Source organism: Takifugu rubripes, chromosome 5 (genome assembly GCF_901000725.2).
Source record: "Takifugu rubripes chromosome 5, fTakRub1.2, whole genome shotgun sequence".
Taxonomy (NCBI): Eukaryota; Metazoa; Chordata; class Actinopteri; order Tetraodontiformes; family Tetraodontidae; genus Takifugu; species Takifugu rubripes.
In genome coordinates this window covers 12738456-12752867 of record NC_042289.1, presented here as the reverse complement: position 1 = coordinate 12752867, position 14412 = coordinate 12738456, and the positions used below count along the sequence as shown (strand labels likewise).

The 14412-nt window shown below is 51.2% G+C and overlaps 5 protein-coding genes across 10 annotated transcripts; 2 read left to right on the top strand and 3 right to left on the bottom strand.

The window, feature by feature from the left end:
* Positions 1–752: 752 nt before the first annotated feature.
* Positions 753–2196, top strand: cox6a2 (cytochrome c oxidase subunit 6A2). The gene is made up of 4 exons (XM_003964923.3): positions 753–894; positions 1042–1117; positions 1343–1485; positions 1563–2196. Exons 2-4 carry the CDS (start codon positions 1042–1044, stop codon positions 1650–1652), a joined length of 309 nt encoding a protein of 102 aa, XP_003964972.1. The 5' UTR covers positions 753–894; the 3' UTR covers positions 1653–2196.
* Positions 1928–7082, bottom strand: armc5 (armadillo repeat containing 5). The gene is made up of 7 exons (XM_029837013.1): positions 6543–7082; positions 6432–6462; positions 6240–6350; positions 5034–5925; positions 4082–4857; positions 3746–3878; positions 1928–3658 (listed from the first exon to the last, which is right to left on the bottom strand). The coding sequence occupies exons 1-7, from the start codon at positions 6909–6911 to the stop codon at positions 2257–2259; spliced, it is 3714 nt and encodes a 1237-aa protein (XP_029692873.1). The 5' UTR covers positions 6912–7082; the 3' UTR covers positions 1928–2256.
* On the top strand, positions 6745–8973 carry LOC105416493 (uncharacterized). Of its 4 annotated transcripts, none has more exons than XM_011604262.2 (2): positions 6745–6868; positions 8172–8973. In XM_011604262.2, the coding sequence occupies exon 2, from the start codon at positions 8225–8227 to the stop codon at positions 8765–8767; it is 543 nt and encodes a 180-aa protein (XP_011602564.1). In that variant the 5' UTR covers positions 6745–6868; positions 8172–8224; the 3' UTR covers positions 8768–8973. The 4 variants fall into 4 exon arrangements, with proteins under 4 accessions (XP_011602564.1, XP_011602562.1, XP_011602561.1 ...); XM_011604260.2 differs by lacking the exon at positions 6745–6868 and adding an exon at positions 7192–7295; XM_011604259.2 differs by lacking the exon at positions 6745–6868 and adding an exon at positions 7613–7907.
* Positions 8974–9085: 112 nt separating this feature from the next.
* On the bottom strand, positions 9086–11158 carry LOC105416494 (uncharacterized). The gene is made up of 3 exons (XM_011604264.2): positions 10394–11158; positions 9944–10175; positions 9086–9856 (listed from the first exon to the last, which is right to left on the bottom strand). The coding sequence occupies exons 1-3, from the start codon at positions 10685–10687 to the stop codon at positions 9141–9143; spliced, it is 1242 nt and encodes a 413-aa protein (XP_011602566.2). The 5' UTR covers positions 10688–11158; the 3' UTR covers positions 9086–9140.
* Positions 11159–11196: 38 nt separating this feature from the next.
* elob (elongin B) lies at positions 11197–13818 on the bottom strand. 3 transcript variants are annotated; one of them, XM_011604266.2, is made up of 5 exons: positions 13675–13757; positions 12746–12809; positions 12473–12607; positions 12289–12397; positions 11197–12204 (listed from the first exon to the last, which is right to left on the bottom strand). In XM_011604266.2, exons 3-5 carry the CDS (start codon positions 12593–12595, stop codon positions 12092–12094), a joined length of 345 nt encoding a protein of 114 aa, XP_011602568.1. In that variant the 5' UTR covers positions 12596–12607; positions 12746–12809; positions 13675–13757; the 3' UTR covers positions 11197–12091. The 3 variants fall into 3 exon arrangements, with proteins under 3 accessions (XP_011602568.1, XP_011602567.1, XP_029692877.1); XM_011604265.2 differs by lacking the exon at positions 12746–12809 and having other exon boundaries at positions 13675–13818; XM_029837017.1 differs by lacking the exon at positions 12746–12809 and having other exon boundaries at positions 13671–13723.
* Between the last annotated feature and the right edge of the window lie 594 nt (positions 13819–14412).

The window sequence follows — 14412 nt, the reverse complement described above, 5'->3', positions numbered from 1 at the left end:
TGAGCAAGATAAGGAGAAGAAACTATTGTTATTACCGCTGTTATTACGCAACATCTTTAAAAATAATAGGTGTTTATTTGCTCAGGGCTGGTGAGGAAGCTAAACAAAGTTATATTTATGCACTTTGCAATGACAGGCAGGAGGAAAAAGAGCCCTGAGAAGAGTTTTGTTGGTTCGCAGCTCCTGCCAGCGACACACCTGCGGAACAGATGAATGTGCTCCACCTTCCTCCCACCTGAGAGGGCGTTGAACCGCCGCCCACGACAACACCGGAGCCAGACGTCCCGGCTGGCTGCCGACAGACGGGCTGACCTCACCGCCGGCGGCTGTTTGCACGACAAACTGAAGCTGCTCAGAGGCGCCAAAAACAGGAGCGCGGTGCGAAAATCAGGACGCGGCTGGAGCAAAGCTGAAGTTACTGGGGAGAATATCAAAGCTGTGAGAAAGGCTCCTGGATAAAAGCCCTCCGTCACACCTTTGATGTGTGATCCACAGGCAGGTGGAAGCACAGCCAGAAGCTTCTGCGTTTGTGTCCTCCTGGAGCGTTTGCATGTGTGAGGAGTGTTGGGATAGAACCAGAACCCACTGGGACCCTGGGATGGGTGGAAGATACACTAAAACATACACTTGTGCTCATGGGCCACACTGTTTATTAAAGATGTGGTTGGAATAGTTCAGTCCATACGGGCTGAAGGCCCCGGAGTGACTCTTCCGCGTGTGTCCGATCCGCCTTCAGTCCTGCCCAAATATAACCTCGCTCTCTTGGCATAAACACAGATCCAAAGGGGGAGGAGTCTGAAAGCCAGAGTTTAGTTCAGGACAAAGTGAAGGGCAAACAAGGAAGGAAGAGGACTAAAAACTAAGTGATCGACCTTCACCCGCTATTCTGGAACAGTAAGTGTTGAATATTTGGTTTGTTCCTCGGTGATCTCGGCACAGAGCGGCGCTGGGCTCCTTCCCACGCTGCCCGCCCGCACTGGGCCGCGACAGAACCCGGGTTGTTACGCGGTGCTGTAGGGGTGCTCGTCTCCGCTCTTGCAGATGCGTCTGTCGACAGCTGCCCTGGCTGCCCGTCGAGCCTTCGCCGCCGCGTCGCACTCGGGCCACGAAGGAGGAGGTCAGTGTGTCTTCGCTGTCAGGTCGGAGCAGACACAGACGCGTTCTGATCAACACAAACTGAAGTGACGCAGGTGCATCTAGGGCCTGTTGTTGAACATTAACCGCAGGGCTGGAGGTCGGCCTGCACAATCACAGCCTCTTTCCGTCACTGCATGAAGGAACGATCTCAACTCCTCCATGAACTCTGCTCCCGGTGCTTCAGTCACTGCCTGTTTTTCCACAGCGAGGACCTGGAAGATACTGACCATCGTTTTGGCGTTCCCCGGCGTCAGCGTCTGCATGGCCAACGCCTACGTGAAGGGGCAGGAGCACCCGCCCGAGCAGCCGGACTTCGTGGCGTATTCCCACCTGCGCATCCGCACCAAGGTGAGCCGCGGTCTGGCGGCACGCGGAGCAAAAGACGGAAGCATTTCCTGGATGTTAGCTGCTCTCTTTGCTTGCAGAAATTTCCCTGGGGCGACGGAAACCACTCTCTGTTCCACAACGCTCACACCAACGCTCTTCCCGAGGGCTACGAGAGCTCCCATCACTGAGGGGATCCATCAGTGTCCAGCGGCGCCGGTGGGAGGGATATAAATGGCTGCGCTGTACCGAGCACCTCTTCACGGAGAGCACGGCTCCTTTTACTTAGCAATAAAGATTTCTCAGACATCTTGGACCGTGTCGAGTGTCCGAGCGGCCTGCGTTCGGTTCATAACCTGATGCAATTCCCACGCAACACGGGCGACAAACATCACTTTCATTTTAAATGTGAGCGACCAGGAACAAAAGGATCAACGGAACCCTCCAAAAAAGACACAAAACAAAGTGCTGTTCCAAAAATGTATTCATTGGCATAACTTAATTTTGGACAGATTTCATCTCTTCTCTGGGTATCTACATTATCTCTGTACAAAATAAACAATCCTGGTCCAGCCCCGGTCGTTCCAGCACCTCCAGCAACATAACAGTTTTCCAATGACCTCCTGGCCTTTTTTCTTTTTTTTCCCCATCAAATAAAAAACAAAACAAAAAAGTCAGATCCAAAACGACTCAAATGACAGTAAAACATGTACAAAATAAAAAGCAAAGCAAAGTGTGCCCTTGTGGGTTGAAGTTCATGTCAAAGTAGAGCGAATCCAGAGAGGAACGTTGCGGCTAGGACGACCTTTTCTCCGGGCCCGACACAGCGGCTGTGGCCAGACTCAGCAGGTCCCTTTTCAGGGTCTCCGTGCAGCCGCCCTCTCTGGCGAGTGTGCGAAGACACTCTCCAGCCACCGAGGAGGAGGGGAAGAGCTGAGGGTGGCCCTGACACCCCAGCAGCAGGGCCAGGCAGGCCCGGCCCAGCGCTGGGTAGCTGTAGAGCTGAGAAAACCAGTAAATCTGGGGGAGGAGAGCGGCGAGGGTGGATTCGGAGAGGGCGTCCCGAGCTGCTGACTTCAGAAACTTTGGCTTCAGCGTCAGCTCCTCGTTATCTGGACCGGGTGGCTCATTCAGCACCGGTGCATCTTCTGATTTAGAAGCTGGAATGTTTTGGATTGTCTTGTGATCCAAACTTGGTTCTCCTCTGCTTGCCTGTGCAACCTTTCCATCGAGACCGCCTTTATTTCCATCTCCCTGGTGCTGGAGGCCGTCCTCTCCCTTTCTCCTCCCTGGTACGTCTGTCTCGTCACCAGTCAGTTCTAACTCTGATGTTCGACTGACCAGGTTCTCCTCAGTGGACTCCAGGTTCTCTTTGGCAGGTTTGTATACAAGATTCTTCACATTGTCCTTCCTGGCAGCCTGGTTGGAGCGGGACAGCAGCAGAGACACGCACAGGTCCTCCAGCTCCCTCTGCAGCTCGGCCACTAAAAACCTGCACGCCCCCACCATCATCTCACCTAAGGGTGTTGTTTGGAAGACAGGGTCTTCTGTGGAAGGATGACCCAGACCTTTGAGGACCAGGGCACCCAAAACCTGACAGCGTCCTCCCTTTTCCCCGTCCCCGCGCCCCCTTGTGAAGCCACAGCCGTGGAGATAATGCAGCACAGGCAGCAACATGCCTGTGCTCACGCCTTTAATGGGGATGGCTTCTTCAGTTTTAGCCAGAGCTTCTCCAAACCCACCTCTCAGCAGACCCCTGAAGTATTCAGAGCCGGCCCGCTCTGATGCTTCCGCCCCGGCCACAGCCTCCCTGTTGGCTGGGACCAGCGTCCCGTCGTCCAGTTTTAACAGAAGGTCAAAGTCTGACGCGCTATAGGGACATTCGTCAGCCAGACGAGGTTTTTTAAAGGGAGGGGGTGAAAATCTGTCAGCTTGAGCCACGGGTGGCGTCATTGCTCCGTCTGCATCTTTGGCACCAAACTCAGTTTTGATGCCGCTCGTCAGGGTGGACAAGCACTCAAACAGCAGCGAGAAGTACAGCGAGTGCAGCTGAGAGATCTGGCCAGTCAGGGGCAAATTAAACCAATCAGAAAGCACCTTTCCTCCATCCACACCCTCGTTGCAGCAGCCCAGCGGCTGCAGCGCCAGCAGGAGGCCGCCGCTGTCCAGGAGAAGCTTCTTCAGCAGCGACTTGTTGCTGTGGGGGACAGAGAAAGTTCCTGGATGGTGCAACCACATCTGCACGCCACAGAACCCCCCCCACCGGGGTCGACATGCTCCTCACCTGCTGACGAAGGGCAGCGACAGCGCGCAGTTCATCTTGTCTGAGTTTGAGCCCGACAGCATGACATGAGCCAGGACACCGGAGCCATATCCAGACTCACACTGGACCCGCAGGTTGTTGAGGAGGGAGAATCCTGCCGAGACAACCGGCGAACAGACTGTGATCAGCAGCTCTCGAAGGTAACAAAAGGACCCAGCGGTTTAACGTGAAGTTCTAGACGTGCACGGCCAAACTGTCGCCTGTATGTTGCGGTTTGAAATCAATAGTGATTATTTTTTACTTCAGCTTTAGGAGAAGGAAAAAAATGCTCCTGCTGATAGAAGACACTCATCTTACCGAGTTGTTTGACCTTGGCCCTCACGCGATCCGTCTGCTTCTCCTCCGCATCAGGTCCTCCCTCTCTCTGGCAGAGATGATGGTGAATCAGGGCGACCGAGCCCGTTCGCACCAGCGCTTCCAAACAGTTCGGGTTGCAGCTGAGCCGGCAGAGCATGCGGAGGCACCGGCTGCTGGGGTCTCGGTGCTGGGTGAGGTAGCACAGCAGGCCTGCCGTGATGCCCGCGCTGACCAGAGCGGCGCTGGGGTCAGTGGCGTGGGAGAAGCGAGATAGCAGCAGCAGGATCGGCGACTCGGGCGTCCACGGTTCTGGGTGGTACGGGTGATGGTAACCCGTCGAACGTGGGACAGACGGAGGGGCGTCCAGAGTGACTTTGGTCAAGGAAGTAGCCGAATGTCCGCGCTGCCTTCTTCTGTGAGGAGATGAAAACTTGGATGGCGAAACTGGCGTCCGGGTTGTTTGAACTTGGCAGGTCTGTGGCGTGAGAACCCCGGGAGGCTGAGAGCTACACGGAGACCTATCGGCCATTTTTACCGGCGCCTGTGGCTGGGTTGCAGATGCAGGAGAAAGCTGGGTCTCTTTTTTTGAGGAAGAACAGGCACTGGGATTGGTTGGGGAACAGGAAGTAAAACAGGAAGAAGAGTCGTGGTGTGGGGAGGAGGCAAGGGGAGATGAAGATGAGGGGATGTGAAGACTCCCCCAATCCCCTTCAACCCCCGAGGAATCCAACAGGTCCCCCTCAGAGGAGATCAATCCCTCCGACAACAACCAGGACCTGAGGAGAAGAGACATAAATATGAACATTCAAAAGGTCAGAAACCTTTTCTAGACCCAAGATGTGAGACCCTGACAGTTAAAAAGGGTGATTTTTAACACGGATTGTTCGATTTTTCATTTCATTAGCAACATTTTCAACCCCATCAGCCGCAAAAATGTTGAACTTTTCCATACCGAAGACTCAGGAAGCTTGAGGAGCACAGACTTTGCTCCCTCCCAGCCTCTTCCTTCTTGCAGCCCTCAGGAGGAGGGAAATCAAAGGATTCATAGCACGGCGAGGCCAGCAGCTCGACCGGGGACATGCAGGAGGATGTGTGCACGTCCATCTTCTCGGGAGATTGTTCCTCACCTCTGGTGAGTTCAACCAGTCGTGCAACAAGCAGAGGGACCAGCCCTAATTCCTGCAACTGCTCCATAGCAGCTTCATCAAAGACAAAGTCCACACAGGCAAAAATGGCGAGGCGGGAGAAGGGGTGGCTCTGATGCGCTGCCAAGAAGCCGATCAACACCTCCAACCCGCCGCTCTCCTTGACTTTGGCACGGTTGACAGCCTCCTTGCAGCAGAGGCACAGGGCCTTGAGAAAAACCCCAGACTTCAGAGGATCCCTTTTGACCTCCTCCGTAAACTTCGGAATGACCCCCAGTGACCCCACAAGAGGGCGCAAGCTGCCTTGGAAGCACATGTTCGCCAAGGTTTTCATGGCCAGTTCCTCAAACAGCCTTCCGGATTCCCCCGACGCCATGACACCGAGCTGGTTGAGGACTCCGGAACGAGAGACCTCCCGGGCACATTCTACGGTGCAGCCTCGCGTCAGCTCGTGCAGGGTCCTGAGCGCCGCCTTCCTCAGAGGCTGGGGATACTCTGGCGCGATGAGCGGGGCCAGAGCATATAAGGTCCCCTGGGTGAGCAAGGAAAGTCTGTTGGAGGGCGTATCTGCCAGGTACAGGAGGGCGCGTGCAGCTGATTGAGCACATTCCAGTTTGGAACTGGTGTCTTTGGGTGCACCAGTTGGAGAAGATGGTCCGGAAGAGAGCGAAAGACAAATGAGTAGAAGGGAAACGCCACCTATTAAAAAGAAAGAAAGAAAGAAATGAAAATCACGTCACCACTGCTTTTCTAAAAATCCAAACACGTTTAGATCGTAATGAATACAAGAGGCAGCGATGAGTAATTAAGAAAATGTAATATTCCTCCTATAATATTTTTAAGAGATAGCAAATTTGAATAGTGTCGCAGTGTAACAAAACACATGCAGACAGACCTATTTTGCCAATATTGCTTGAAATATTGCTGCAAATCTCTCCAAAGAACTTGGTTCTTGTTTCAGGCTCTGAAATCTGCAAAACTAAAAGTGATGTAGCGAGAAATTCCAGAGTTACCAGCAGAGTGGATGAGCGCGGAGCCGTCCGCATCCATGGCCAGGTTTCCCAAAGCCCTGGCTGTCCGGTTCAGGACCGTCTCCAGCGCCACGTTTCTCTTCAGGATCTCCACTGTGGCAGTCAACATTTCTTTGGGGTTAATTTTTTACGTTAAAAAGTGTGAATTTTCTGCTTCGAAACGAACCCACTTACCCAGTATGGTTATTCCACCCATTTTGCGAACCTAAAATGAGGCCATTTTAAATGGGATTAGTTTAATTCCTTCTCAAAGTGACCATCTTCCACGTTCTTTCACCATCCTACCTCTGTTCGCGTTTCCAGCTCAGTGCAGCAGTTCCCCAGGATACTTAGTGCCAGGTCTAAAACTTTCCTTGAGCAATCTGGGTGTTTGAGCAGATCCAACAGAGGCCGGAGACCACCTTGAGTTCTGAACCTAGCTATGCCAGCCTTATCACCCTTGATGTGATGTGTCCGAATTGCAACCAGGGCTCTCCACTGAGAGATTCTGGACTTCTTGTCCATTTCTCTGCCACCACCCTGTTCAGCTTTGCCTTGTCCATGACTCTCAGCCACTTGTCTAGGTTTGGAGAGGTGAGCCAAACACCAAGTCAAAGAATTCTCTGGAGCTGGTGAGTGTCCTTCTCTTCCACCTTGCACAGGTGATGCAGCCATTGTTCTCCTGCCCGTGAGGCTCCAGATTAAACTAGTATTGTGTTTTTCCCCTCACTTTTAACCGCTGATTTTACAAACTTCTTAAGATCACGGGAACGCACGAGTGAACGCAGAAAAATAAAGCATGTCTAATCGCGCTAAAACTTTTCTTTAACTATAAGCTTTTATCAAAGCGGGGTTAGCCCTCATATATTTTTTTCTAACTTTTAACAGAAATGAAATCTCGCGTCTCTAGAAAACTACACATACCATGAAATCGGACAGCTGTACCACCTGATGCCGCTCATCCTGATGGGACATGGAGTTCCCTCGGCTCCGGCCAACTCCCTACATTCGGCCTACATTGTGTAAAGACAGAGCGAGCGCTATTCTACGTAATATATTGTAAATATTCAATGTAATTTATTTTTTTTACATTAACTTGCGAGTCAAATCTATATTTGAACAATGTATTTTTTTTTACCAAGAGCCGGATATTTTTAATCAAAGAAAATGCAATCGTCTGTGTTAGCCGCTAGCGCCATCTTTAGCCAAACAACAGAAGGGGGCGTTAGAGGGAGGAGCCCGGAGTAAAAAGGAGGAGCTGTTTCTTCCGTGCCGGGACTTGTAGTTCTACGTTCACCAAAATCGACGACATCTGCTGCAATAGAAAACTACATTTCCCAAATCAGAACATATTTTAAATCTCAACGGTTGCTGTACAGCTTTCGGGTTTTGTAGTTTTTTCTTGGTACGCTGGTGCGATCAAACCAGTTTTGTCTTGATCGAAACGGACTTCACTTCCCAAGGTGCTTCCCAACGTTGTTATTCTCATCGTTTTATTCGGTGCGAGGACATTTATCGGTGCCCCTGAGAGGTTGTTAAATTCCACGAAAAATACTTAACTTAATGTTCAAAGCAACATGGAAGTAATTGAGACAATTGTGATACAAAATGCGGAAGTGGAGGGAAAGGAAACGGTCGTGTCCACCGTGGACACAGATAAGTCCAAAGCAGGTTAGTATCCTCTGAAGGTTTCCCCTTTCGTCCAGTCATCGCAAGAAGCGCGGAGTGCCCGGTGAATGCGCGGTCCCTGACTTTGGCAGAGGTTGTGATAAACATAATTTAATCTCAGATAAATGTGAAATGACTCCATTGCGTTAGGATCAGCGTGGTTTATGCATGCAATGTCATCAAATTATTAATAAGTGTTTGGTTGTGACTTTAAAATGAAAGATCATATAAAATATATAACATAAAAATCCCCCTTTTTCTCTCAAGAATTTATTTGGACGCTACAGGCCACGTGGCACCTTGTCAACACGCGCCTTGAAATGGATCAGGCTTTTGAACAACCGGTATGCAAGAAAAAGAAACTTTGGGAGATGGTTTCCGAGAAAGTGAACGCGAGACTGAGAGAATCGGGGGTCACCGACGTCACCGTAAAGGCCTACGAATGTGACCTCAAGTGGAGGAACATGCTTGCCACATACAGGAAGAACAGCGAGAGGGCAAAAAGGTTGGGGGCATCAAGCGTCCACTGGGAGTTCTTTAAGGCCATGCATGAGGTCCTGGGGAGGAGCAGGGAGGAGATCGAAGCACAACGAAGAGCCAAGCTGAGTGGGACAAGCGTGGGCAAGGCCATTGCCAATAAGAGGTTCACCCCAATCCTCCCTTCCCCTCCTGCAGCCGCTGCTCCCTGCGGCAACCGGCCGCCGCAAGACGTCCTCCAGCTGTACATGGAGCTGCAAGAGCGGAAGATGAACATGTGGGCCCAGCAGAAGGCCCTGGAGGAGAGGAAGATAGAGGCCATTAACAACCTGGCCCAGGCCATCGCCAGCCTGGCTCAGAAGAACACTTCAAAAGACGGGAATTAACTAGCATGACTCCAAAAAGACATTCGATGCTGCACAAGTGTGTGTAGTAGCAACCAAATGCTTTATGTGAATGTCAGATTAACTCAGATTCTCTCAAGGTTTAGAGTGTATTTATACGCTTAGGCTTTCCCGATGATGTTTAGCTGTATATAAAATGAAACTGTTGCCATGGCTCCGTAATAAATTATCTTGGCATTTCACTCAAATCCTCCCAAGATTTTGGTAGTTTTGTAATGCTAACCACATGTCGGAGTGAACCATTCCTCCTCTAACCGTTGTCATTAGTAAAATTGTCGTATGTGCAAGCAAACAGACAGATTTTGTTGGAAAAAACCTTTTTATCAGCAAAAAAAAAAAAAAAATGCAACACATCTCAGGCGGTTCCGGAGTCCAAATACTTAAACAGCAAGTCTGAGACGGCTTCCCGTCTCTGCACACCCTCGTCATCTTCTTCCCCCCCCTCCTCTTGGCCGATGGTCTCCTCCTCCCCCACTTCTCCCTCAACCACTTGTCCCATATCCAGAAACACGTTGTGTAACACGCACGCAGTCAACACAACAGCCCTGGCCCGATCATAGCTGCTGACGTCCAGGTTCCTGAGCCTCTGAAACCTCGCTCTCAGGTTGGCAACGGTCTGATCCAGGACCCTGAAATGCTCCTCCAGCGTCCGGTTGAAGAGCTTCTCTTTGGCGCCGTCCCGTCCTGAGTAGGGGGTTAAAATGTGGGCGCTCAGCGGGTATCCTGCCCTCGCGACGAGGCAGCAGCCGGGAGGCATCAGCTCAGGATGCTGTCCGAGTTTGTCCCTCAACGTCCTGCCCCCGTCCACGTCTGACCCGTTACTGATCCTGCAGTGTCGCAGCCGTCCATCGCGGTCACACAGGAGCTCCAGGTCCAGCCAGGAGCCGGGACGCGCCTTCTTCATCCTCTTCACCTCGCACGCGGCGCTTTCCACGCCGCCTTTCCCGGCTGGCAGGCGGATGGGGATGAGGGTGCGTCCCAACGCTCCCAGGACCCGAGGGAGGGCCCGCTGCTCCTCCTGGAGCCTCTCTGATCTGCAGAGCGGAACGAGAACGTCCGCAGCCTCCGAGTCTGGGAGACAAAACCAAATCCTCTTTGGTACCGGCAACGACGGGGTGTTCGCCCAACATTGGTCTGACAGACGTGGGATCAACCTACCGGCCGGCCATTTGATGAGCTTCTCTTCCAGGGTGTTGACCCGCTGGCAGAAAGAGAAGAATATTCTGTGGACGTTCCCCTTCTCCAGGTGGAAGCGGTGGGACAGGGAGCGGTAGCTCACGCGCTCAGTCAGAAGGCTGATGGACAGCAGGACTGTGTTCGACAGGGATAAGCGGGCCCGGCCGGCCATCCGAGCCCTGGCGCCAGAGGTTTGAAGCAAGTCTGCGATAACCTGAGGAGAGGACAGATTTAAACATCTCAGGACACAATTTAAACCCAGTCACAGTGGCTGATATCAGAGAAGATGGATAAAAACGGTCAAAGCAACACACCGGCCATTTAAACGCAACTGGATCCCAACGAGAGGAAATAACTTCACCCCTCTGGATGGAATATTGTGTGATTGGGATTTTTAAAGTTATTTCCAGCGGAGCTGAAGCGGACCGGTACCTTCAGGGCTTCACCACCGACGGGCTCCTGCGGATCTGCGGGCTCCTGCGCCTCTCCGTCGGTGGGGGATTGTGGAACCTGGGGGCTGACATTGGCTTGGTGTTGCAGTAACTGGACATACACGGTGGGGGACGGCTGAGCCCTCAGGTTCGCCACCAGCTCTGCCTCCAGGGTCTCCTCCACAGCCTGGTCCAGCCGCTGCTCCAGCTCCCCCGGGGACAGCGGCTGCCACTCCTGCTCCACCATGTCCAGCACGGCTCGGCCAGCCGATAACACGCATTCATCGACGTCCATTAGGACCAGTGACTAACCGTGATGTTTCACGTTTACACGAAGCGAAGCAGGTTCTGCACCGCACCGACAAACATGGTCGCCAACTCTTGTTGCTAACGCGCAGCTAACAGGCGTTAGCAACTGTGCTGCCTTCAGGTGCCGTGGGGAATTGGAACGAATCCGCGGTGTTTCATTTCTCACTGGAACTTGTGAAAACGTAACATATTTGTGCGTTTAACTATAACTGACGCACGACAAGCATTCAATACCATCTGATCTTGGACAAGCCATTTAAAAGTGCCGGTTTTACCGCTCCACCACTTGCTAAACTGAGCCGCCTTCTAGTTCCGTCGGAAATTTGAACTTCTAATTGGAGCGATTAAATTTCTGCGTAATCCACAAAATGGGTTTCAAAAGCCAAATTTAAAGAGCGGACACGACACCTGGACTGTCAGCTGCAGGGTTGCATCACAACCCGAATAACCAAGCAGCCAGGAAGTGTTTGCAACAAGAATGAGGCGACGCTCAGGGGTGGAAAAACATGTTTTAATATTAAATCTGTTACAAGTTCAACGTTGAGCCACTCTTTCACAGACTCAAGCTGCAGAAGTGTTCACGTCAGCCGCCCCCCCACATCAGTCACGTCACAACACAGTTTGAGCAACTCTGATTAAAATGTGCAACAAACCACCATCGATCAGGTTGAAATGAGCACCCGGCAACAGCAGCCGCCCCCACTTTGTTAGTAAGGTTACAAATGAATTTTTTTTTTTTTTTAAAAATCAACAATTAAATAGTTTTTACAGCTGCTTTTTTCTGTCATCAAGTCTGAGAAACGTTACTGGAACGGTCTAAAAACTAGCGATACATGAGGAAATGCAAAGTGACGCTCCTTTTATTCCAGATTTGATCTCTTCCGATACACACAGTGACTTCGGAATATCAGACACCCAAATATCCAGGCCAAGGCCCAAAAACATCCTAAGAACTGCTCATTAAACATAAAAGCCTACAAATGTCGACTCCCACGCTTCAGCCGGCAAGAATAAAGTTAAAAAAAGCGGGGAGGACCGAAGTAACCTTCCTCCGAAATAAAGACGCGCTTTTATTAAATACGAGGTACTTTTCCCAACGTTTGGCCTTTAACCGACCCCGCCCCTGACCCGCAGTGTCGTGACGAGGCCGTCGGCTCTCTCAAGGGTCCGGCGGGGGCGCTGACTTTATTTCAGGAGAGAAAAGTCCCCCTCCCCCCCCCCCCCCGGTGAATCGACACGGCGGAGAACCTGATTGGAACGGTTTGTGAATATCAGTCCTCTACAAGAGAAAAGTCACCTGCTGAGGCCTCGCCATGAACTCCCCCCCCCCCCCCCCGTTGTGCATCCTCCCCTCCGACTCCCGGCGTGGATCTCCGGCGCCCCCCCTCCCTCACTGGACGACCTGCTCGTTGGCTGTGCTGCCAGAGTCCTGCGGCTTCATGACGTCGGGGAGCTCAGGGGGGGTGGAGAAAGGCTCCACCCTCAGCTGCTCGAACGTGTCATCTGGGGGGGGGGGGGGGGGGGGGGACAGGAAACGGTGAAAAGGCCGACGACAAAAGTGGAAGCGGCCGAAGGTGGACGACTCACCCCCCAGGCGGAAGGCCAAGCCCACCGTGGCCGGGCCCTGAGGCCGCGCCGTCTGGTTGGTGAAGCCGCAGTTTCCTAACGTCTGTCCGTCGCTCAGCAACAAGTCGTCCTGGGGAGACGGGGGGGGGGGGGGTGAGTGTTTACTGATAAACAGAGGCAGGTCGGTCTGAAACGTCCGGTCTACCTTGTAAAGCCTCTGGTCCTCAGGCGGCCTCTTCAGGATCCCTTCCACGATGCGCTTCAGCTCGTAAACGGTGGTGGACTCTTTGGCATCGGTGAAGATCGTCGTCTTATGACGTCGAATCATAAGAAACACGTCCTGGACGCAGAGCAACAACAGGAGGAGGTCAGCGCCGCGTTTTTGTTATCTGGAATTCCAGTGAAGACAGCAAAGTCCCCAAAAAGTAAAGCCTTCGCGGCGTGATGTGAGCGAGGGGTTAGTTTGGGGGGGGGGCACCTTATGGCTGTTGCTTTAGTAGTGGATTAGCTCCGTCCTGTCACCTTGGAGGGTCCCAACAGCACTTGGGATGGACAAAAACAATTAGGCTGAACAATGAAACTGAGCAGGATTAGCTGGACTATTGACCCCCGGGGGTGATATTGTGGGGCTTTAACAGTCAACTGAGGACTAAACTGAGGTGATGACATTAGGAAATAAACTCGGGCACCACTCCTGGAGCTTGAATTCCACATTTGGGCAAAGTTATGCGTAAAAAAAGCAACTTGGCAAAGTCAAATCGGGTTATTTTTGCACGGTGGCGAGTTGGTCGATTTAAGGAAGGGTACCAGTCATAATAAAACGTGTCGTTGGGTCCATAAAGACGCGAACCTATTTGTGTCACTGGTCCCGGGGGTTTAAAGAGCAGCTGCCAGCAGCCGTCAAGGCAGCAAAGCTTAGTCGCTTTTTACTGGACCGTGATCCGCACACGCTGCACGCCACTATTAAAAGCAAACGGTGCCATTTGCTGAGCTAAAGCACTCGCTGGCAACTTTAGCTAGTTAGCATTTTCTGGACTGTTTAGTCATTTCATCAACAACAAAGTTCGCAGGTACAAGTGTCACTTGACCAGAACAGCTCCGTTCATAAAACATCACTTCCGTTAAGGTCTCCGCTTGACTTTATGTCGTTTTATGTCAACTACAGCATCATTATATAAAAAGAATGATAGTTTTGATGTTAACCGCTGCGGGTAAGCTAATTCACGATAGCAAAGGTTAGCTAAACAAAGGCATAAGCTCTGGGTTGGTCGATTTCCATTAAAAGTCTAGCTGGACCAATGGTAATTGTTGTGGTAATGTCTCCGAAAATGCTGTTAACCCAGTAGAGTAACGTGTTAGCCTCAACAGGTCTGTACATTTGGAGCTCTACGTGTTTTACTCACTCACCATTTCTTGCGGGTGGTTTGTACACACAGAACAACGCCTCCGCTGCACAGCGCCAAAAGGGAGATCACAGCAGTAACGGTCAACCTGCAATCCCTCCCGCGACCAGCGGGCGGCGCTACACGCCGTTGCGCTTTTCTTCTTCTTTTCATGCGGTAATTATAACCACAGGGAAACACCGCCCCCTATTGGAGGAGTTCTTCTACTGCAGATAGTTGTTGGAATTATAATTTTTTTACTTATAAAATAAATCCAGTGGATTTTAGATCAAATTAATTATTTAAATTTAAAACTTGGTGTCAATTCTTTAAATAAAAGAGACATGGCAAAAGGTAACTATTAAATATGCATTCCATCAAACACATGAAGTGAGTTTAATATCATTCCTATACCTTTTGATACAGTTGTTTATGAGCAAAATAACAGTTGTTATGCAGGTCTCAATGTGCCTCAAGGTCACAGTTTCTAGATCAATCAATCAATTTTTATTTATATAGCATCTTTTACAATCAAAATCGTTTCTAGGCGCTTTCCAGAATCCCAGGGCCTAACTCCAAACAAGCAACAGTGGCAAGGAAAAATTCCCCTTTAACAGGAAGAAACCTTGAGCAGGACCAGGCTCATGTAGGGGGACCCTCCTGCTGATGGGGGACTGGGTAGAGAGAGGAGAGGAGAGGAGAGGAGAGAATAGGCACACACAGAGAACATACAGAAATACATTATATTTAGTAAAGTAGGTTG

Bases quoted from the DNA above. Each gene is read 5' to 3' on its own strand.
- cox6a2 (XM_003964923.3), top strand. From the start codon at position 1,042: ATGCGTCTGTCGACAGCTGCCCTGGCTGCCCGTCGAGCCTTCGCCGCC. The intron at 1,118-1,342 runs GTCAGTGTGTCT...GTTTTTCCACAG, and splicing joins CTCGGGCCACGAAGGAGGAG to CGAGGACCTGGAAGATACTG. The intron at 1,486-1,562 runs GTGAGCCGCGGT...CTTTGCTTGCAG, and splicing joins ACCTGCGCATCCGCACCAAG to AAATTTCCCTGGGGCGACGG.
- armc5 (XM_029837013.1), bottom strand. From the start codon at position 6,911: ATGGCTGCATCACCTGTGCAAGGTGGAAGAGAAGGACACTCACCAGCT. The intron at 5,926-6,239 runs GTAACTCTGGAA...TCTTTTTAATAG, and splicing joins CGCGCTCATCCACTCTGCTG to GTGGCGTTTCCCTTCTACTC. The intron at 3,659-3,745 runs GTGAGGAGCATG...TGTCCCCCACAG, and splicing joins TCGCTGCCCTTCGTCAGCAG to CAACAAGTCGCTGCTGAAGA.
- LOC105416493 (XM_011604259.2), top strand. From the start codon at position 7,814: ATGGAAGTAATTGAGACAATTGTGATACAAAATGCGGAAGTGGAGGGA. The intron at 7,908-8,171 runs GTTAGTATCCTC...TTTTCTCTCAAG, and splicing joins CACAGATAAGTCCAAAGCAG to AATTTATTTGGACGCTACAG.
- LOC105416494 (XM_011604264.2), bottom strand. From the start codon at position 10,687: ATGGACGTCGATGAATGCGTGTTATCGGCTGGCCGAGCCGTGCTGGAC. The intron at 10,176-10,393 runs GTACCGGTCCGC...TCCTCTCCTCAG, and splicing joins TCGGTGGTGAAGCCCTGAAG to GTTATCGCAGACTTGCTTCA. The intron at 9,857-9,943 runs GTAGGTTGATCC...TTTGTCTCCCAG, and splicing joins GCTCATCAAATGGCCGGCCG to ACTCGGAGGCTGCGGACGTT.
- elob (XM_011604265.2), bottom strand. The intron at 12,398-12,472 runs GTAGACCGGACG...CCGTCTCCCCAG, and splicing joins AGGACCAGAGGCTTTACAAG to GACGACTTGTTGCTGAGCGA. The intron at 12,205-12,288 runs GTGAGTCGTCCA...CCCCCCCCCCAG, and splicing joins CTTGGCCTTCCGCCTGGGGG to ATGACACGTTCGAGCAGCTG.